The sequence below is a fragment of the Oryx dammah genome, unplaced genomic scaffold (genome assembly GCF_014754425.2).
Source record: "Oryx dammah isolate SB20612 unplaced genomic scaffold, SCBI_Odam_1.1 HiC_scaffold_25, whole genome shotgun sequence".
In the NCBI taxonomy this organism is placed as follows: Eukaryota; Metazoa; Chordata; class Mammalia; order Artiodactyla; family Bovidae; genus Oryx; species Oryx dammah.
This window is the reverse complement of record NW_024070209.1, coordinates 72796551-72819194: the sequence shown is the minus strand read 5'-3', so window position 1 is coordinate 72819194 and position 22644 is coordinate 72796551. Positions and strand designations below refer to the sequence as shown.

Genomic DNA, 22644 nt, shown 5'->3' with positions numbered 1-22644 from the left:
GCCCGTGCACTCCGGAACCCATGTGCCACAACTGGAGTTTATACACTGCAGCAGAGATCTTGTGTGCCACAACTAAGAAAGACCCTATGCAGCCAAATAAATAATTTTTTAAAAACAGGAATGTTTGTCACAGGTCCCAATCTTGCCTTGCCTTTATTCCATTTGTTCATAACACTTAGGGTCTGGGCTGTTCTCTAAGTGGTTGTGATCTTAAAGCTAAGATCCCCTGGTTTCAAAATTTATCCAGATAATAGGTGTAGCAGCAGTTATGAGAGAACTCAGACAACGCAACCAGTTATCTAAATTTTCTCCAAGAGTAGTCCACACATTAACACAGAAATGGTAATAAACCTGATGACTTTTCTAATATAGTTCAAAAATCAATAGCTCTACTAGCACTTAAAACTGAATCAATTATTCTAATAAGTGTAACTCTAAATTCTAGATCCAAAGACAACTCACCTACAACTGAAACCTAAGAGGATATCCAAGCTAGGGAAATTCTTGGATGTCTATTATGCTCTGGCATATCACTGTATCAGTCCTTATAAAGTAACCAGCATGAGCTGGCTTAAAATCTGTCCTGCCATATATGGCTCAATTTACCAATACTGGGGTAAAAATGATTTTGCCTCTTCAAAAAGACTGTTGAAAAAGAAGCTACAGATAATTAGCAAGACTAGGTAATAAAATGTATCTCTAAGTGGAAAATTCATCCCAGGGAAGCTGCAGCAACAAAGATGTTATTCTTTAAAAAAACAGTTTAGGGTAAACTATAACGCAGAAACCAAGCAGGAGACGAGGGCAAAGACTAGCAGACTAAATTTAGTCTTTGCTAGTAGAAATGAAAAGCATTCTTTTCCTAGTAAGGAGGAAGCTGTTAAAGCAATTAAGTCCTCAAATTTTAGAAGAGAGTATTAAAGAGGTAAATAACATAATAGCATCCTAAGAAGGGTTACAGGTAGCCAAGAGCTGAAAATAAACCCAGGTAAAAACGTAGAGCCATGTTGTCCAACGTGATGGTGACTAGCCACATGTGGCTATTTAAATTCAGGTTAACATAAAGTGAAAATTCAGTTCTCTGTCACACTAGCTATATTTCAAGCGCTCAAAGACGCATGGTGCTAGTGACTACTTTGTTGAGTTGCACAACATAGATGCAGAACAGTTCCATCACTGCAGGAAATTCCATGGGACAGTACTGATCTAACTAGTAAGGGAAAGAGAATAACCAACCCGGGGTCTGGAAAAATAAGAACTATTAACAAGGGCATTTATCCTATGGCATTCAGTCCTGTATTGAGGGGTCAGGTGGATTTACCTTTCCTTTTCCACCTGCTCTTTTTTCCCTCCTTGTTGCTGCCACCATCACTGCTGCTGCTGCTGTTCTCAGAACTCTGGGAATCTGACTGACCATCACTGCTTTCTTCTGAACCTTCTGAAAGCTCTTTCACCCCATCCGGCACATCTTTCTGAAAATGTAGGCATCCAATTAGGATTAATCATTACCATTTCAGCAAACAGGAATTAAATTTCTGATATGCATTACTGTGACTTGCAATTGTGCTGATTATTTTTTAGGATTGTAAGATTCAGTAGCAGAACCAGCAATTTCTGATTCCTGTCACCTCTCTTCTTTGTGTCAAATCAGCTACTGTTTGCTTCTATACTCAAAGATAAAAATTATACATGATAATCTTATGCACGTACAAAACAGAGCCTTAGACAAAAACTTGCTATATATAAGTCCAGGTAAATGAAATGAAATCTATAAAATGTATACAATAACAATTCTTAAAAATTTAAGCATACCCATCATCCATATAATGTATATATATATATATTTGTGTGTATATAAATGCCATTATGTATTATAAATTCAGTTAAGAGTCTGGATAGCAAGAAAGAGATAGTAATTATTTGAATCTATTTGGTTCCAAAAATTGGCTAGTAAGTAGCAAGAGTCAAATATAAAAGGAATCATTAAAAAAAAAAAAATCGTATGAATCTTTGGTTTCTGCACTGCATAGTGAGAATGCTAATCAGAAACGATTCCTATGTCAGCTACAGTATGATAGATGTAACAGGGAAGCTGTAAAATAAAGAATCTAGGGTTTGAATTTTGGCCTTATCTTCTCCTAATGATGCAGCCTTGGGCAAAGTCTTAAACGCTCATGCCTCAGCTTCCCTGTAAGATGAGGTAATAGTACCTACCTTAAAAGATCATTCTGAAATTAAATGAGTTAATAAATGTAAATAAAATGCTTAGTACAGTGCCTAGCATATGATAGGGTTCAATAAATATTAGCTGGCTACTATGTATTTATATAGTATATAAAATATAAATACAATAGTGAATGTTATTTCTAAGTTATAAAACTACAAATGATCTTTTTTTCTTCTCAATATAATTTCTGTTTTCCCACATAATTTTATTATCACATCAAAAATTGACACATGACCATCCTACCTACAACTGGCACTCACAACATTATAGTCAAGGCAGTAATCTCTGGGGGCTTCCCTTTTGGTTCAGTGGTTAAGACTCTGAGCTTGCACCAGAGGGGGCATGGATTCGATTACCGATGGGGGAACTAAGATCCCACATGCTGCAGGGTGTAGTCAACAAAAAAAAAGAAGAAAGCAACCTCTGATCTGGTAAGAAGCTGTTTTTTCTCACTTGTGTTTAACTCCAGTGCCATTTCACATGTTATACACTTTCTTAAAATACATATCCCTTATTTTTCTATTTTTTCTTTCAAAATCCAGGAAACTTTTACAGATTAGTTGCCAAAGAGATCTCTTGATCCGTAAGTTCAACAAATACTTTAGTACAAATATAACTATCTTCCTAAACTTGTGATCCCTCCAGGATCAACTCACACCCCACATGTTAGAATCACTGCACCTGTTCTTTTACTCCCAGGAGTTCACATTTTATTTCTCTAATGTTCCTTGCCTCCATCTCTTTTAGCAGTCTCATGAAAAGTGTTAGTCGCTCAGTTGTGTCTGACTCTTTGCGACCCCATGGACTAACCTGCTAGGCTTCTCTGTCCATGGAATTCTCCAGGCAAGAATACTAGAGTGGGTAGCCATTCCCTTCTCCAGGGGATCTTTCTGACCCAGGGATCAAACCCTGGTCTCCCACATTGCAGGCAGATTCTTTACATTTGAGCTATCAGGGAAGCCCCAGTCACTCATAGTATAGCCCAATTATCACTCCTAAACAATCATAACCATCTTTTTGACAAGTTTTCCTGCTTAACTCTTAAGTGTATCCTACTTGAATTATCTTCCTAAACATGGATTTGATCATGCTATTCCCCTGAAAGCCTCTGCCATTTCCTCAACACATGCCTACCCTCCCTCCTCCTCTCTCCAACTGCTGAGCCAGGTTTTCAAAAAGCCTCCAAAGTGTGTTCTTCACCTAACATTTACCCCACCATGACTCCTTACCACACCAGCCCACACACAGATTATGGTCTAACTGCTCCAATTTACTCCCAAGTCCATTATGAATCCTTTTATCTGTGCCTCTGCTTAACCTATTCCCTTGTCCTGGAAGGCCCTTCCTCCCACTACTTATCTACCAAAGTTCAACTCAAATTTTACAACTTTAAAATAGCAAAAATAAAAACAAAAACTTCCAAATCCCTTTATTCAAGATGAATCTTTATTTCTCTACACTGTAACAGCACTTTATAGCACAGTACATTCTGTCACTAATTATTTTAGTAACTATGTGAGATTTAAGAGATCAGGAACCTTAATTTATCCTTCTTTATAGCCTCTATATGTCCAGTACAGAGTAGGCATTTAATAAATATTTTTAACAATATGGAAGGTCTACAACAGCTAAAACCTAAAAGAAACATAGAAAGCTCCATGTGGGCTAGATCCCTGTAACCCCAAGAAGTTGAACAAGGTATTTTAAAAGAAGGTGTTAAAGGTGAGTTAGATCTTTTAAAAATTAGCATGCTGCACACAACCACCAAGCACAGTAATGACTACAGCCAAAGCTAAAAAGGTAAGAGGGGAAAAGAGCTGCACACACAGGTGGACGTAAGTCACTGCTGATGAATTTCCTTTGAGAAATAACACTCTCCTCAATCCATCTGGCTAGAGAGGGCTTAACCACACCCTCATATCAAGGGTGATCATGAACCTAAGGGCAGCCATCAGAAGATTCAATACGTTTGGCAAAGGTGATCGTTTAGGTACAGGCACTTGCGCCAAGACACACCAATTAAGCTACAACAGAACTAACTAAAAGGGCTCCTGCTTCAGTTTGTGAGACTCTTTCCCCCCAGGCTTACAGCGTGCAGAATGGGGCTTGAGAGTGAAGTCATGTAGATGAGGAGAAGGCCTGCCTTACAATTAAGCCAAAAGAAAGCAGAGAGACCCATTTCTGATGACAATCATTTGAGCGCCTGAATTCAGGCTGTTTTCCTAAAACTGAGCTATGTGAACTAATAAATTCTCTGTTTTCCTCAAGTTCATTTGAGTTGGTTTTTCTGTTTATAACTGTAAGGACAATGATAAGTCAAGATCCTTTTTTTAGTGCAGGAATTAGAAATTAGGCAAGCTTGTTATGGTAAAAGAAAATGGAAATTCAGTCAGACCTGAGTTCATATTCTGGCTCTAATACTATCTGGCCAACACTGGGCAAGAAAATCCAACTTCGGCTTTCTCCATTATAATAAAGAAATAATAACCACAGTTCTGAATTGTAATGGAGAATTAAATGAGAAAGTAGTAGTATAAAGCATTAAAGCTATATGCTCCATGGTAACACTCGTTATTATTTAAATGATGTGAGGCCCTTTAAAAAGTCACTGGAAGTAATTTTCAATTCATCCTTTCAAAATAATATTGTGGCAGAGAATGAAGTGAAGTTACTTCTCCAACTATCTACACATGGCTACAGATTAATTAAAGAGAAAAGTACTGGACACAGGATTGAAATTTTTACTTCTTCAAAGTAAGCTCTTCAAGAACAGAATTCTGTCTCTATGATTCAAGTATTATTCATATATAGTCACTTCCTGTTTTCAATTTAAAAATGACTCCCTAACAAAAATATTTACCTTCAAAGTATATACTCCCATTCTACCTGGAACCTTATAGAAGATGCCTTCTTCACCTCGGGAGTTTGTGTGCAGCATGGCATTCAGGCATGCAAGAGGGGAAGTTCCACTGTCAAAAAAACAGAAAGAACAGGATGATTAGTTTCTAGTCTCTGAATAGCCTATGTAACACTGAATTAAGATAAAAATTAATGGATCAACACTCATTTGACAAAACACATTTTTTTTTTTTCACATTTTATAAACTATAAAAAGTCTATAAATCTAGAGAGGTGGCCATGGAGAAAATGGATGTAAAATTCATTCCCAGATATCTAAAGAAAAACCAATTTTATAATTTTCTTAATCTCAATTCAGCATCTAACATTTAAGTCAAGAAAATTTTCTCTCACATAAGTATCACAAAAGTATTCTGTAAAGACTTTATTTTACTTACAATTTTATTTGTTAACATACTTCAATAAAGCTGAAAAAAATTTTTTTAATATATTTCACTTAGCACAAGCCTATTTAGAAGTAAAACAGGGAGGAAGAAGAAAACACAAAGAGAAATAAACAATATTAATCTCCTTCCATACTGCTGCACCAGAATGAATTTTAGTTACGGAAAGAACATATTTCCATGGCCTTTTAAAAATAAAGATATAATTGACATATTATATTAGCGTCAAGTGTGTAACATAATGATTCCATATTTATCTATATTATAATGGCTTCTTATATTTAGACCTATCATAAGATCACTTTAAAAGACTTATAAAACAGGCTTTGGAATATTCATCTTCTCTGTAGAAACTTGATTAAAAGTTTACTAATTCTAATATGTTGTTGTTTATTCACTAAGTTGTGTGGGACTCTTGCAACCCCATGGACTGTAGCCTGCCAGGCTCCTCTGTTCATGAGAATTTCCAGGCAAGAATACTGGAATGAGTTGCCAATTCCTTCTCCAGGAATTCTTCCCAACCTAGGGCTCGAACTCACATCTCTTGCATTACAGGCAGATTCTTTACCACCCAGCCACCAGGGAAGTTAATATACATTTATCATATTTTCTGGAGTTTTAGCTATATAATAAATTATCTGTAGAAAATTCATATATAACATTTTCCTTTCTAATTGCAATCAATTCATTTTCCTAAATGGAAACTTTTGACATAAGAGAGAAAACTCCAACATCACAGAAGAAAATAAAAAATAAACATTTCTGTACAGCAAAGAAATATCATCAACAAAATTACACAAAACATACAAAGCTAGAATAAGTAACTGCATAACAAATGGCAGACAAAAAAATGAATAATCCTAAGAGAGCTTCTTTTAGGAAAACACAAACAACCAATTAGAAAAAAATGGATTAAGGATATGAACGTGCAGTATAAACGGCCAACAGAATACACGAAAAGCTGCCCAAACTTAACAGTGGTTAAAGGAAAACAAATGAAACTGAGACATCACGGTCAGACTTGGAGAAATCAAATATAGTCAAGTCTCTGTCGGCAGTACTGTACTAGTGTCAGTTTCCTGGTTTTGACATCATACTACAGCTACATGTAAGATGCCACTACTGGAGGAAGCAGGGGGAGGTATGCATGGGACTATTCTTATAACTTCCCATAAGCTTATAATTACATTTTTAAAACTGAACTGATAAAACCCATTGCTGGTAAGGTTACGGGAAAATGAGCACTCTTAAAGACTGAAGGTGGGACTGAAAACTGCCACCCCTTACTCCCCCTTCAATTCCATCTTAGGAAAGTAACATGGAAGTTAAAATTAATTAATAGTTAAAATTAAAACTATTAGGGGCTACTGATTCAACAATCCCACTTCCATCAATCCCCCCAAAATAAGACCACAAAGACTTACAAACATACATGCAAGGATTAACTTCAGCATTGTTAAAAAGTGTCAAAGCACTGAAAATGACTTCAAAGTCAATAAAAGAATGGCTGACCATATGTTAGTAAGGTAACCAACAGGATATGAATCAATAACAGCTACATTAACAGCAAAAAGAGTGCTAAATTCCAGGAACCATTCTGGTTAGACCTCACAACAATCCTTTGAGCTAAGCAAAATTATTACACCATTTTTACAAATGAACAAACAAATATACTGAGGTGTTAATAAGTAAGCTGGTTCAAGATCACATAGTGCTTTGTAAGTGGTGAAGACAAAATTTCAGTAAGAAGAAAGAAGCAGAAGAGGAAAGAAACTGTTTAAAAAGAACATATAACTAAGTAAACAGAAAACATGCTATAATCTGTAGCTCAATAACCTATCTGGTAAAAGGTTTGCCCTAATTTTTGGTATTCAACTTCGGTATTAAGTACCCACTCTGTTTAGTACTGTTTATTAAGTATCCAATAAACTAGGGTCTGTGGCTCCAAAGAGGAAAGCTTTCTTGTTCAAAGTTTAACAGGACAGTTAGACAAGGGAACAAACTGCCACAGCACACTGCAACCAGTGCTACCAAAACAGACACAAGTCCACAATCCCTGCCCCAAAAACTTAAGGCCAATCGTTTCAGACATAAAAATCTGGATTTTTGAAAGGCAACATGATATACCACATTCTATGTAACATCACCAGAGAGATCGGGGGCAGCAATCTTATAACCAAATACAGTAAAATACATGAATATTCATACTAAGTAGGAAAAACAGTTTAAGAGAACTGTCGACAAAGGGAAGTTTGGTACCAAAAGACTGAAAAACCTTTTTCAAGCATTGTGGATTTTGGCATTATGGAATGGAGATTGCAGGTTTGTACAAAGTACTTTAGGTCTGAGAGAAAGTAACATATAGTCTCATCTAGAGCTTAGTACCTAGAACCCAAAACAAAACAAACAAAAAAACACCAAAAAACAAACAAAAACCCCAAGCCAACCAAACCAAAACAAAAAAATCTCTTACGGTAAAACCCATAAAATGAAAGTAAATGGCACACACATCTGGTGAAAAGATGTGGTAACAGATACAGACACCATCATATTTTCCTCACAAATCTGGTGTAATTTTCCTTTGAAGGGAATATGAAAGTTTCAAAAAACCCACAAGATATACAGAACACTACACTGTTTAAAACAAAAATTTAGATCTGATTGCAGGAAAATATAAAAAACCAGAGAACCCTTGAAAAATTCATTTTTATGAATAATGAAGCAATGGCAGAGAAGTAAAATAGGCCACACTGCCCATGATGGGAGGAATATATCTTCAAGGGAAGTAACTCCAGAATGACATAACTAAATAAAAATAACTGAGTGATTTGAAGGAACAGACAGCCCCTGCATGAGTGATAAAACCCTGGTACAAAGGAAATCAATAGTGATGCAAAGTCAAGTAAGTATAACATGGGGTTGAAGCAGCTGAAGCAAGAATACCTCAAAAGATTATGTAACTATCATGAGATAATTTAGTTTCTAATTTTTCTGGTCCATGTTTAAGAGATTGGAGTTGGAGTAGGGGTTGGGGGGCAGTTCTCAAGGAAAGGAATAAGTGTAGTGTCATAATTTTATGCTGATACACTTCCTGAAGGAAATATACTAAGATGCTTCATACACAAGGCCTAAGAACAGAAGTAACTTCAGTCATACTGCCAACAGCCTTATTTGATTCTCTCTGCAGTAAAGGGGGTTAACAGTAGCCAGCAGGGCTGAAAGACCTGAGGCCTATAATTAACACTGCTCAGAGGAAACAAACATAGCAACTCATGAAGAGACCACTGAGTGGCCTAAGGAGCCAGATTTATGTATTCAGACCAATCTCAGAGTTCAGATCTGAGTGTATCATGGGCAAGTCAGTAAATATCCTTCATCTGCTCATCTGTGAAACAGAAGAAACACTATCTACTTCATAATCTGTACAGAATCTTAATTACATACAGCAAGTGTATGTCACAGAGAAGTGACTGAGTAACTGTGGTATTTACCTTCACTTGTTTCCCAACCCAGTGTCATAATATTCCAGCGTTCCCTACCTGTCTTAAGTGACAGTAACTTCACTCACCCTCATCAATTCTCCACTCTGAAGCCAGTGACCTTTTAAAAATCTGTATGATTGTGCCATCTCTGCCCAGCTGAAAATTGATCCATGATATCACAATGTGCTTAAAATAAAGCCCAGAATTATCAAAATGATCTGACCCCTTCGACACCCTCTCTGCTCTGGCCTACTCTAGTTTTCTTTTCATTTTGTAGCTTACAATTCTTCTGACTTCTTGGCCTTTGTACTAGTTAATGCTCCTGCTTGCAATGACAACCCTCACCTTTTCTCTTAGAGATATGAAAAGGATACAGAAGAAAATTATAGGAGAATATTCAAGGGTGACAACTCTCACCTACCAAAGAGAAAATATTATGTGTATGAATCAACAGTGTATACTGAATGATGGAAGGGGAGGCAACATGCTACTCAACACACACAGCCTCACCTTTTCTTGCCTGGAGAATCCCAGGGACGGGGGAGCCTGGTGGGCTGCCATCTATGGGGTCGCACAGAGTCGGACACAACTGAAGCGACTTAGTAGTAGTTTCTCTTAGAAGCTCCAATTAATTCACTCTTCAGATTTCAGCCTTAAGTACCTTGTCTATGGAAACTATCTCAATATTGTATAGAATCAATACTTCTCCTCAATATATTTCATTTATAACTACACATATTGTCATGAAAAAGTTTTAATTTAACGTGTGACTCTACTGTAGGCCAGCCAGATTCAATAGCATGTGATTTCACTGAAACTCTGGGAAGCAGATTCTCTCTTTTCTTCTAGAGTCAAACCCCAAAGCATACAGGCTCCATCTGCAACTATGATGGATGAACCTGGTGAAAATGGAACAAAAATGAAGGAAGCAGAGCCAAAGTTCTGATCAAACTGCCAAAGCACCTGGATCAAGTTTTGCCAGGTATTTTCACTTTTATCACATGATTAATTTCCTTTAATGTTTAAGCCAGTTTACATTACAGTTCCTGTTATTTACAAATGAAAATATCTTAACTGACAAAGCATCTAGATCAAAAGCCTTCATACTGACAGAGATATGAAAAGAATACAGAGGAAAATTATAGGAGAGTATTCAAGGGTGACAACTCTCTCCTACCAAAGAGAAAATATTATGTGTATGAATCAACAGTGTATACTAAATGATGGAAGGAGAGGCAACACGCTACTCAACATGCACAGCCTAACTGACCCAAGATACTCCAAAATACTTATCTTAATTTTTTTCTAAATCTTGAACTTCAAGGATTAAGAAAGAATCAAGCTGAGATCTAGGCATGAAAAGCAAAAGTGGCAGAGTACATTACTGTTTTTAGGTAATCATTCACTCCCTCTATCAGGCCACCTTACAGTAAATGTATTTATTCCCTTGCCCCTCTTGGGCTTGGCCATAAGACTTGATCAATACAATGGTAACAGATATGTTAGAACCAGGGGCTAGCAGCTGCTTACACAGTTTGACTTCCTCCTGATTGCCATGAGAGCAGGCCACTGATTTCGGAACTCACAGCAGAGAGCCAAGCCTAGGCAATAACTAATCTCCAGCTCCTCTAAAGACATGAAGAAGAAAAGGAACTATCTGTTGTTATAAACCACCAAAACCAAGACAGTTATCCAGCAAAAATTGACTGATAAGCCCAGTATAATGCAGGGAACATCTGCCTTCTTACCAATACTCAATGCCAGACAGTAAAAAAAAAAAATCTCTCTCTCTCTCTCTAAGATATCACTCAAAGAAGTAATAGAAAAATATTAAGTCCATGAGAACTCAGGGAAAAGATCATCCATTAACTTAAATCTAGCCAACAAAGAAAGAAAACTCAAGAGTGGAGAAACATTTAGAGGGGGAAAAAAAAAAGTTGCAATTATGGTGATAAAAGAGAAATGCAAATACTTTATTTTTTTTAGCACGTGATAACGCACGTTCAGAATTTTTCTATTTTCTTTTTCCTCAACTTCAGAGATCATTTAGCAATTAATACCCTAAATGAAGTATATTACTAATCTTCAGGGAAAAAGTTAGTACAGCAATTATCTTAGTTTCTTCAATTAAATGTAATACAGTGGTAATTCCTGGTTACTGAATTTCAGGGTATTTTCCAGTGTGTATTTTTTCATTACTGATTGACCTGGTTTTGGCTATTAGGAACCGTTTTTACAAAAATTTTATAGTAAATACTCTAAAATATATGAATAAATTTTAAAACAATGTAACTTCTAAAAGAGAGTAAGGCTCTTTTTCAAAATCACTTCCTTTGTTAACAGCATGCTAGTTAAAACAAAAACTAGAACAGCAGGTAAAGGGGCATAGAGACTATACACAGATTGAAGTGAGAGACGTCCAAAGAGAAAAGACACATTGACTAGCAAGGTATCTGTTCACCAAGTACCAAAAAAGACACACTCAAAAAGAGTCAGTCATTGATCCTCACAAATGCAAAGAGTGGGGATGCCTATACGTAGCATTTAAAGATCAAGAGACAAGCCCAAGTTGAAGAAGCTGGGTGGGAGGATCCAGCGGTTTTAGAATGAGTGTGTTTAGTTCATTATCACCAAAACATTTAATCATTTCAATTATTAGGGAGAAAATTAGCGATTCCCTTGAATAATATCAATATAAAAGCAATCATGACATTGTGATAACAACTTAAAAAGTTTGTTATGTCAAAATACATTTTCAATTTTCAAATGTCTATTTTGATAAATGACTCATTATATCATGCAAAAGACTTCTCTTACCTGTCTGTGTAGGGGTTAAACTGCTACCTACTACTCAAGTAACAAAATAAATACAGTAGAAAATAATAACCCAGAGAATAAACAAAGAATCTGTGAATTCATGCGTGAACTCCTAAGTGCTAAGTCGCTTCAGTCATGTCCAACTCTTTGCAACCCTATGGACTGTAGCCCACCAGGCTCCTCTGTCCACAGGATTCTCCAGGCAAGAACACTGGAGCGGGTTGCCATTTCCTTCTCCAGAGAATCTCCCTGACCCAGGACAGAACCCGCGTCTCCTAGGTCTCCTGCGCTGGCAGGCGGGTTCTTTACCACCAGCACCACCTGGGAAGCTCCAATGAGTTCATACTAATTTACATAAAAGAACAAATCAATGAATGGGGGATAATTCATTGCCATATAATTCTAACTAACAAAAAAGAAATGACAGAATTAGAAAATCACCACATGTGGCCACCACACTGCAGACAAGTATTATCAGTGGACATCCTGGTGGATATACTCTTAAAGGACCCCTAATTATCACCACTTCCTACTCACCTCCTGTGTAATTCCCTTCCCATGATGTAGGCAGGACCTGTGACTTGCTTCTCACCAACAGAATAGAGCAGAGGGGGCAGAATAGTGACTACATTACTAAAGATTGCAGTATTCTTGCAAGGTGACTCTCCCTTGCTGGCTTTGAGGAAGCATATTAGGTTGGGGGGACCCAGGTGGCAAAGAACTCAGGGCAGCCTTTAGCCAACAGCCAGCTGGAAACCGAGGCACTCCATTTTGGTAAATCTAAAGGATCTGAATCCTGCTAGCAACCACACAGCTTATCCAAGGAGAGAAGTGGTTCCTTCTCCAATCCTTCTCTTATTCTCAAATAAGAACCAAGCCCTGGTCAACACATTGGCTACAGTCTTGCAGAGAACCCAATGAAGCCATGCCCATACTGCTGACACATACAAACTGAGATAATAAATGTGTGTTGTTTTAAACTCCTAAATCTATGATAATATAGTTAAGAAGCAATAGATAAATAACAATGAGATGCTAAAACTAGTGGGCAAAGACATAATGAGAAGCAAGGTATTTACACAGTCTCAAAGTATCTCCCTCTACACAAAAGATACTAATTACAAAGGGGAAAAAAATTATACCTTTTTAGTAGAGAACCACAGCAGACATCACATAAACTGAGGGACTGGGGTAATCAATCCAATATCCCAATAATGGGATAAGCTGAAATCACATACTTTTGGATATGATGTAGTGAAAATGACATATTTCTCTGACATTCTTGTCAAAAATGTACAACCTGAATCTAATCATGAATAAACATCAGACATACCTAAATTGAAGGGCAGTCTACAAAACAGCTGATCTGAACTCTATAAAAAATGTAAAGGTCATGAAAGACAAAGATTAAAAGAATGTTCTTACATTAAAGGAGACTATAAAGATACATAAAAGCTAAAAGGAAATGAAATGTGTGATCATGGATTGGGACATCAGCAGAACTGTCAAATTTAAATGAAGTCTGTTGCTTAGAAAGTAGAATTATATTAATATCTTGATTTTGACAATTACACTGTGGTTACATAAGAATATATTGCCTTTAGAAAGTATACTCTCGAAGTGTTTGAATGGGGCAGCATGTCTACAGTTTACTCTTACACATTTCAGAAATATCAACTAGACAGATAAAGTATATAAAATGCTTACATTCGTGCAACCTAGGTAAAGTAACATAAAAATTTTTATAGACTGCTTTAACTTTACTGTTTTTGCAATTTTTCTTAAGTCTAAAATTCAAATAAAAAGCTAAAAAATATGCATCATATATAAGAAATCTATAAAAACAATATGCACCAATGAAAAAGTATGAAGTGCTGATAAATGCTACAATACAGTGATGGTTGTTGTTTAGTCACCAAGTCATGTCCGACTCTTCGTGACCCCATGGACTGCAGCACGCCAGGCTTCCCTGTCCCTCATCTCTCAAAAGTTTGCCCAAGTTCATGTCCATTGCATTGGCGATGCCATCCAACCATCTCATCATATAATTTATGGTCTTTTGAGGTTAATCCACATGCTACAATATGGATTAACCACAAAAGACCATAAATTATATGATTCTATCTAAATGAAACGTCTAGAAATGGGCAACCAACAGAGACAGAAAGGAAATTAGAGGATGGCAGTGGGAACTGGTACTAACTGTATACAAGTATGAAAAATCTTATTGGGGACTACAGTGACAGTTGCACAACTGAGTAAATTTATTAAAAAATCACTGAACTATAGAGTTAAAATGGGTGAAATTTATGGCATGCATAATATACCTCAATAAAAGTTTTTTAGAAAAAGATGACATGGAAAAGAAACTAACTTGATTTCTCTTTCACTGAACATCTACCAAATAGTTACCATGTAACTGCACAGCAGTAAGTGCTGGTGATATAAAAAATAAAGTGGAAGTTTCCTAAGTACACATTCTTACATTTTAATGTAAAAATAAATGAACTGGGACTGAGTGAAGCCAAATGATACGATCTCCTTATTTCCCAGCGTGCACTCATACACACACACTATAGTTATCATTTAATTTATGATTAATTAACATTTCCCTCCCACTGGCGAGATGAGGCAAGTTGGTACACATTTCACATGTGCAGTAATGTAAAAAATTTAGCCACAATTACAATTTTGCTATCAACTCAAGAACTGAACAGAATAAGAAACTTAGGTTTAGACTTTATTAAAGATCTCCTCTAAAAATTAATTGATAATTTTTCCCATAACTAATCATGCCAAATTTCTCCACTGAAAGTCTGGACATTTTCACTACTGTTTTCTTCCATTTTTAGTTTCTTTCTAGAGCTTGAAGATACAAATAAAACTGTAAGTGAAGTCTGCAAAAGTATTCATAAATATACAAGGCGCATCAACTCTCATTAAAAATCTTTAGCTTTTTTAATCTTGTCTGTAACTCTCCTAATTCTGAAGGCCCTTATAGCACTCTTATCACCTGTTACACCAATTCTGTATCATCTCACTGTAGGCAGAAATTCACTCATATTTTTCTACAACCTTCTATCACTGCCTATATTTTAAATTTGACAGGAAAAAATTAGCATCTATAAAAGTTTAAAGAAGTAACCTCTGCTCATCCCCTCTGTACCTCAGCCATTTGTCTTATTACCTACAGTGGTTGTTTCTCCCACGTTATATAAAAATGTATACTACTCAAATTACAACAAAATCCTACAACTTTATTGTGGCAAAATATGACCCAGATGGTAAAGAATTTGCATGCAACTCGGGAGATCTGGGTTCGATCCCTGGGTTGGGAAGATCCCCTGGAGGAGGAAATGGCAAGCCAATCCACTATTCTTGTATGGAGAATCACCATGGACAGAAGAGATCTCAAAGAATCAGACACGACTGAGTGACTAACACTTCTGCAGTTTCATAGATAACATAAAATTTACCATCTCAACCACTTCTAAGTGTACAATTCACTTCCACTTAAGTTCATTCACATTTTTACAACACCAGGCTCCAGAACTCTTCTCACCTTACAAAACTAAAACTCCACACCCATTAAACAACTCCCTATTTTCCCCCTACACCAGCCCCTGGCAACCACCTTCCTATTAATCCTTTCTGTCTCTATATAACTTACACTCTAGGTCTCTTATGTAAGTGAAATTATATGGTATTTTTCCTCTTCTGTCTGGTTTATTTCATTTAGTATAATGTCTCTGAAGTTCATTTCATGTTGTAGAATGTTAGAATTTCCCTCATTTTTAAGGCTGAAAAATATTCCATTGACTGTATATGCCGCATTTTATTTATCCATTTGTCAATAAACATGAGTTGTTTCCATCTTTTACCTATTGTGAATAATGCTGCTATAAACGCTGGTGTAAAACGATCTATTCAAGTCCTTGCTTTTGATTCTTCAGGTAGTCTTTTGCACAAGCTCATAATGTGCTGGTGGAGACTCTATGTGTTTCTAATTATTCATAAATTCTTCCTTAAGTTAAGCCAAATGCATCTTCCTCTAACTCCATTTATTAGTCCTGATTTTATGATGTAAATCATTGGTCATCATGGTGGAAAATTTAGGAGGTTCTTTTCTTTCCTCTGTGTGATTTTCTCTACTGTTTGAATTTGCTTAAATGACCTTGTAATAAACCATGTTTGTAAGTGGAGAGGAAAAGAAAGTTTCAGATGACAGCCCTTCAAGCACTTTAATAAGACTCTTCATGAAGCCCTGAAGTCTACTTTTTCAGGTTTTTGGCCTCTCTTTTCCTCACTGGTATCCTCTCTCCAGCAACTAAGCTAAAGAAATCCAATATAATAAACTTCTACAACTCATCCTCAAAATTCACCAGTGTCTTCCAACATTTATTATCCCCAGTTCAAGCCTTTGGTGAAGAGCTTTAAATGACTCCAGTCTTATTTACTTATTCCTAGATACTCCCCTTTGCAACACACCCTGCCTTATCTCAACTTATATCCTAATCTCTTATTTATTTTTCTGTACTCCTTCCTATAGAATGGCCTTGTCAAAACTAGGACATAATCAGCTTACCTACCTCTGTTTCAACTGTTATACACTCTATATTTTTCCTTCAAAGTTCAATATCCTGAATTTCAACAGGATTAAATAATAGAATCCTGAGTTTCAAAGTTAAAAGAAGTGTAGAATTATCTAGTTCCCCAAACAGATGCTTGAATAAACCCTATTTCAGGTCAATATTAAATGTGAAAAAACAGTACACTCATAAGAATCTTTCACTCACATAATATATACACATACACACACACTCATTACCCACATACTAACGAAAAAAAATGAGCACCACATAACTTTAAAATCAACGGCTGATCTGTGGCATGCTTACCCTGACAGAGTACACAAAGCAAACTGAACACAACGGTGTCCTTACGATGGAAAATGGTGCGTTTAGAAATCATTAAATTAATAGTTTCGGTAGGCTTTAAATTCACTGAAACATTGTGTACTCTTACAAACTCATTAAAACCTCTTGCATGCTTTCCCTTGGTCATATTACCTGCAATTCTTCCAATGAGAAGTTCATCTGGGTGAACTACTAATCTACTTCTTAAAAAGAAATAAATGTAGTTTTAAAATGTAAAAAGTAGCATCTACTGATCTATTCTCTAGAGAATTAGTTTCTTCAAACTATTTTCCTCCCCAAACATGCTGTTAAACAAATGGAAATAAAACCCCTGCAGAGAGGGTAAGACAGTATGCAGATAAACTTTTACCCGGGCATGCTGGAAGGAGGAGGCCCAGTTGGTACCACAAAACGAGAAGTCTGAACAGGGCAGCGAAAGGGCACAAAATAAATATAAGAGCAATCTAGGAATAACACAGAGAGGGAGGTCATAGAAACAAAAAGATCCTTCAGAAACTGTGTTTGTACACTCTCTCTATCCTTTCAATATGTCACTGTAAATCTTCAGTCTCTTCACCTTCCTATTATTGTCTTTTTTCCCACTATTGCTTTTTAAAAAGTGTAGCTTGTCCATTACTAGTGAGATATGAGCAAAATCATTTCAAAAGGTGGTGTAGGGTGGGGGTGGGGGGTGGGGGGGGTAGGGGGGTGGGAAGAGTCCAGTGTTTCTGTGCTTTATTTTAAAGTAAATATATGGAATATAAAGTGCTGGACTCCTATCAGTCCACAGCCATTTCCTCTACTGGTTTCACTACAACAAGTTGCTTAAAAAGGTCACTCTAACAGCTACATATATAAAGAAATATCAACTGCCTTTATTTCAGCTGATCAAGATACTAACATTTCTTAACTGGCTGGGTCAAGTTTCAAAAAAGCGGTGTATTTCTGAACTAAAGAGGTATAGACAGTTGCATGTGAGGATATATTACCTGAGGTAAAAGAATTAGTATGGATAACAGAAAGTGGAAACAAAATACTGGTCAACATAAGTTACGGAAACAGTCCTGAAAGAAATGAGCTAGAGAAGAATAAAATTTTATCAGGTTTGATTAAGTACATCAAAAAGTAAGAATCTGTTGTAATTTTTTATCTGTTCTATCTGGTATTCTTGTTCATTTAACAGTAAAGATACACCTAAATGGGCTTCCCTGGTGGCTCAGTAAAGAATCTGCCTGCAATGTATGAGGCCCAGGTTTGATACCTAGGTCAGGAAGATCCCTTGGAGAAGAGAATGGCTACCTACTCCAGTATTTTTACCTGGAGAATTCCACGGACAGAGGAGACTTGTGGGCTACAATCCATGGGGTCACAAAGAATCAGACACAACTGAGCAACTTTCACTTTAATTACCTAAATAGCTAAGGCTAATGATTACAATTATTTTCTGTTTTTAAACAAGAACCGTCACTCTTGACACTCACTCATATCGAGCTCTAGAGTTCTGAAACAGTAAACTGAAATACATAAATTGTACCAATTCTTGGCATTTTCCAACTCACAGAAGTAAGTTAGAGTTATGGAAAAGCTCATATAGGAAAATGTGGATATGTGATAAATCACATGTGTATACTGTAATACCCAGAGCAAACATTAAGAAAATTATGCAGAGACACAAAGAAATGCAGTATAAATAAGCCAATACAGAATCCTAAAAATAACCCATGGCAAGGCAAGAAAAGAGAAACAGGACCAAGAAGCAGAGGAAACAAATGGAAAAACAACAGAATGGCAGGCATAAACTCTAAAATATTAATAATTATCTTAAATATAGCATAAATATACAAATTAAAAGGCAAAGATGGGCAGAGTGAATTAAAACACATACATACACACACACAAACACACACACGCAGACCCACATACATAAATGAATACAAATAAAGCCAGGTAGATTGTATCAAAAGCAATATACTCCTGTGATACTGTACTGTGGTGATGCACAATGTTACCACTGGGAGAATATATATAAAGAGACAGTTCTTACAATTGCTTGGGCTTAAGTTTTTCTGTTGTACTCTTATCTTCTACAGTAAGCAGTGTAGTGGACATTTGTTGTCTCTGCCTAGTCAATATATTCTCTCTTCCTCTGGAAAAGAACATGCAATCTTGCTTTGAGGAACTATGCCCTACACCACTGGAAATAGTCTTTGTAGGACTGTCCATTAATATGTCTCACCATCCCTGGACACTAGGCCAGTCTTCCTTGAATTTTTAACCTGGAGCAAAGTAGACATAGACTAATTCATCCCAGCTGGAGGGCCCTGATGAGCCCATCCTTCAAGTGTCAGCTGCCTGATCTCTGTAGCTAACTTAGTTCTCTTAATTCCAGAGCCTGTTTCTTTCCTTTGAAACTGTAAGCTACCCCATATTCAAATAAATCTCATTTTGATAAAGTTATTCACATTTGGTTCCTATTATTCATACCAAAAGAACCTAATGAAGTATAAGACCCACTCAAAAAAAACAAAATTTTTTCTTGCCTATTTAAAAAAATTTTTAATTATAATTTTAACTGTTTGTACGACCTTAAATAAGGTTTCCTCCATAAACTAAAATTCAAAAATGAATAGTTCCTTATAAACAAAATTAATGGAATAGAAATTAAACTAGAGTTAAAAAGATTTAAGCTCTAACTAAAAGCCAAACTATGCCATGTCCTAGTGAAATGGAAACAAATGGATATGGTTCCTACTGTCAAGTGTCGCAGGCATATAATAACTCTAACATGGGAACTGTTATAACAGAGATGTATCTAAAATGTTTTATCTAAAATGGCAGACAAGATGCCAATTCAGTGAAGACTCAGACTAAGAATTTTAACCTGTTTTGGGCCTGGTTTTAAATAAGTGTCATTCCTTTAAAGGATTTACCAGCCAGCTCAGTCATGTCCGATTCTTTGCGACCCCATGGACTGCAGCACGCCAGGCTTACCTGTCCATCACCAACTCCTGGAGCCTACTCAAACACATGTCCATCACATCGGTGATGGTGAATTTTAACCTGTTTTGTTGGGCCTGGTTTTAAATAAGTGTCATTCCTTTAAAGGATTTACCAATACTCTCTCTAAATCAGTAACAGCATAAACATACATTTTTAATCTTACAGCCATACAGCAAGTGTTAGCTCACACATTTCCAATCTCTTAAATATTTTCATTATTAGTCTGTAGAATACTAGGTATTCCAATGCTAGAAAGTCAAATAATCATCTTGAAACTAAATGTAGACTGGGTTTCTAAAAGTATAACCAGTGATTATTACAAATTATAAGAACAATAACAAAAAAGCATATACAACCAATATTTACACATTAATATCACTCTTAGTTTCTAGACTAATTAGTTTTATAAAGTAAACATCATGCATCCAAGAGTAAGTTCAATTAAACGTGTAAAAGAGTGCTTTATAACAGTATAATACTTCTTTAGAATAAAGTAATTCTTACCTTCTGGAGTTGGAATGCACCCCAAGAAAATCAAAGAAGGAAAAGAAAAACAAAAAAACAAAGAGCTTTTAATTTTTCTTTACAAAGCAACAATTAAGCCAAAAAATTAAATTCTCCATTCCCTTCCCAACAATATCCATAATTTTTCAAATTAGTACTCTCCCCATACTTTGCTACATAAAATATAAATTTCTTTAGAATTTACAAGTTTAGTCTCAAATATCAGTGTCTAAAATACATCAATTAAAGAGTCTAAATCATTTAAGATAATAATTGTAGTACCTTAATTACATGGCAGAGTAAAACTATTACAGCAGCTTAAAGTTAAATGTGGATACACTGACTATACCCCATTCTTTATATCCTTCCCATGCATTTCAAATTTCAAGGAACCATCATAAAGCAATCGGCTATAGACTCTAAGGTTTATTAGCTTCCCTTTGTTCCATAATGTAACTCATTATGAAGCTAAATAATAATAGACAAAAATAATTTTTATATCCAAGTTTTTTGTGTTTTATTAGTTTTTTTCATAATTAATCCTTCTGACATCCCTACAAGGTATGCGGGCTTGGAAGCAGACTAAAATTAGCAGATAAAGAAAGTACAGGCTGAACTCAAAGGTATCAGCTAACCTTAGGTAAATGTGGTATCAATTTAACTAATAATAGTCTTTATTCTTCAGCTGAGCTCTTTCTAATGAAATCATCTTAAGGCAATTCAGTTTCACAGTCAAATTATCTGCTCTGTGGCAATAATTTCTGCCGCAAAGTAGTAGAGAATGAAGACTTTATTTCCCTTGCTATACACTTTTATATAAGAGGTGAGAAAAAAATTTAGGTAATTGGATTAGTTTTTGTGTGAAGTGAACTAAAACATATTTAAATATCACGTGAGGAAGAGTATTTTGCACATAAGTAAATGCATTCAATACTAATCAGATACAATCAGGACTCCTCCAAAGAGGTAACATTTTAATCTGGAAGATGTTTATTAAGCATAATTTTTGCTAGATGGTTCCCAGAGAGCTTTACAATTCTAACTCTGAAAGGGCTTGCTTGGGATACAAGACTGAAACACAAGAAAAAACTCCCTGTAGGTAACAATTTTGAGCTCTGTAAGATAACACTATAAAGATCTGTTTAAATGTTCCTATAGGAAAAGTTCTTTAAAAATGTACTGGCCCTACGAGGGGAAGGGATAGTCACAGAGTCGGGATCAACATATACACACTGCTCTATTAAAATGGATAACCAACAAGGTCTTACTGCATAGCACAGGGAACTTTGCTCAATGTTATGTGGCAGCCTGGATGGAAGCAGAGTTTGGAGGAGAATGGATATATGCGTATGTATGGCTGAGTCCCTGTGCTGTCCACTAGAAACTATCACAACACTGTTAATCAGCTGTACTCCAATATAAAAAAAAATTTTTTTTTAAACCTACTGGCCCTTTGAGAAGACAAATTATTATAATGGCTGGAGTTTTTACTTCAAATTCTTCCAGAAAGCAATTTACAGTTAGACAGCCACTAACCTACTGTTCTATGTTAGCACATGGTATAAGTTTTATTTTAAAAACAATAGAGCAAATATACTAGTCAGAGGGAAGGGAGAACGATAGATGTAGAGGCAGTATATACTAAAAAAAAAAAAAAAAGAGAGAGAACAAAAGTCAGCAGGAAGCTTGACTTTTTAATTTCACTGAGGCTAGTTGTGCTACCCTGGCCAAGTCTCAATCTCCATGGGCCTTAATTCTTCAATAATGAAATGAGATGTAACTGTAATATCCTATTTATCTTTTCCAGCTTTATCATTCTATGACTGAAATCATGTGACTGTTTTTGGGAAAGAGGTTGGGGAGGGAGAAGAGGATGAGGAATGCAAAAGAGAGTACCCCTTAAACAGTATTATTAATTAGAGGCATAAAGCTGTAAAACAGAACTAGACAGACTCCTTTTGTAAGGAATGCACATCCAAGTAACTTAAAACTTAGTCTTCCTTTCCAGGTCTTCCTCCATAAAGAATTAATGCTTTTACTACTTCCCAACTTGTTTCAGAGGTGGCAAATAAGCAATGATCAACCTAATTTAAAAGCTAGGCAGTTGGCTATGCTCATTTATTAGCTGTATGGCTTACCCACTCACACCAATTTTACGGTGTATAAGATTCAAATTCATACAGGCCTCACCAAAATTACTATTATATATCATGAACCCTTGGGGTCACTTGGGACCACTCATAAATGGTCTCAGAAAACACTAAACCTGTGGATAAAAAATTCATCAATACCCAGAATCTTTTAAATTTCTCTTTCCTCTTCTACTCATGAATGGAAAGACCAAAAAGCAAACAACCAAAAACTAGTAAAAAGAACAGGTCTCAGGAAATGAATAC

At 36.0% G+C, this 22644-nt stretch overlaps 1 protein-coding gene across 3 annotated transcripts in view; it reads right to left on the bottom strand.

Moving 5' to 3' along the window:
- ASXL2 (ASXL transcriptional regulator 2) overlaps nucleotides 1–22644 on the bottom strand; it is a 114265-nt gene that overhangs the window by 38390 nt on the left and 53231 nt on the right. For all 3 annotated transcript variants that reach the window (XM_040224476.1, XM_040224474.1, XM_040224477.1), the window contains 2 exons: nucleotides 5088–5196; nucleotides 1322–1472 (listed from right to left, as the gene is read on the bottom strand). In XM_040224476.1, the coding sequence (XP_040080410.1) occupies nucleotides 1322–1472; nucleotides 5088–5196 (260 nt within the window). The remainder of the gene's footprint in view (nucleotides 1–1321; nucleotides 1473–5087; nucleotides 5197–22644) is intronic.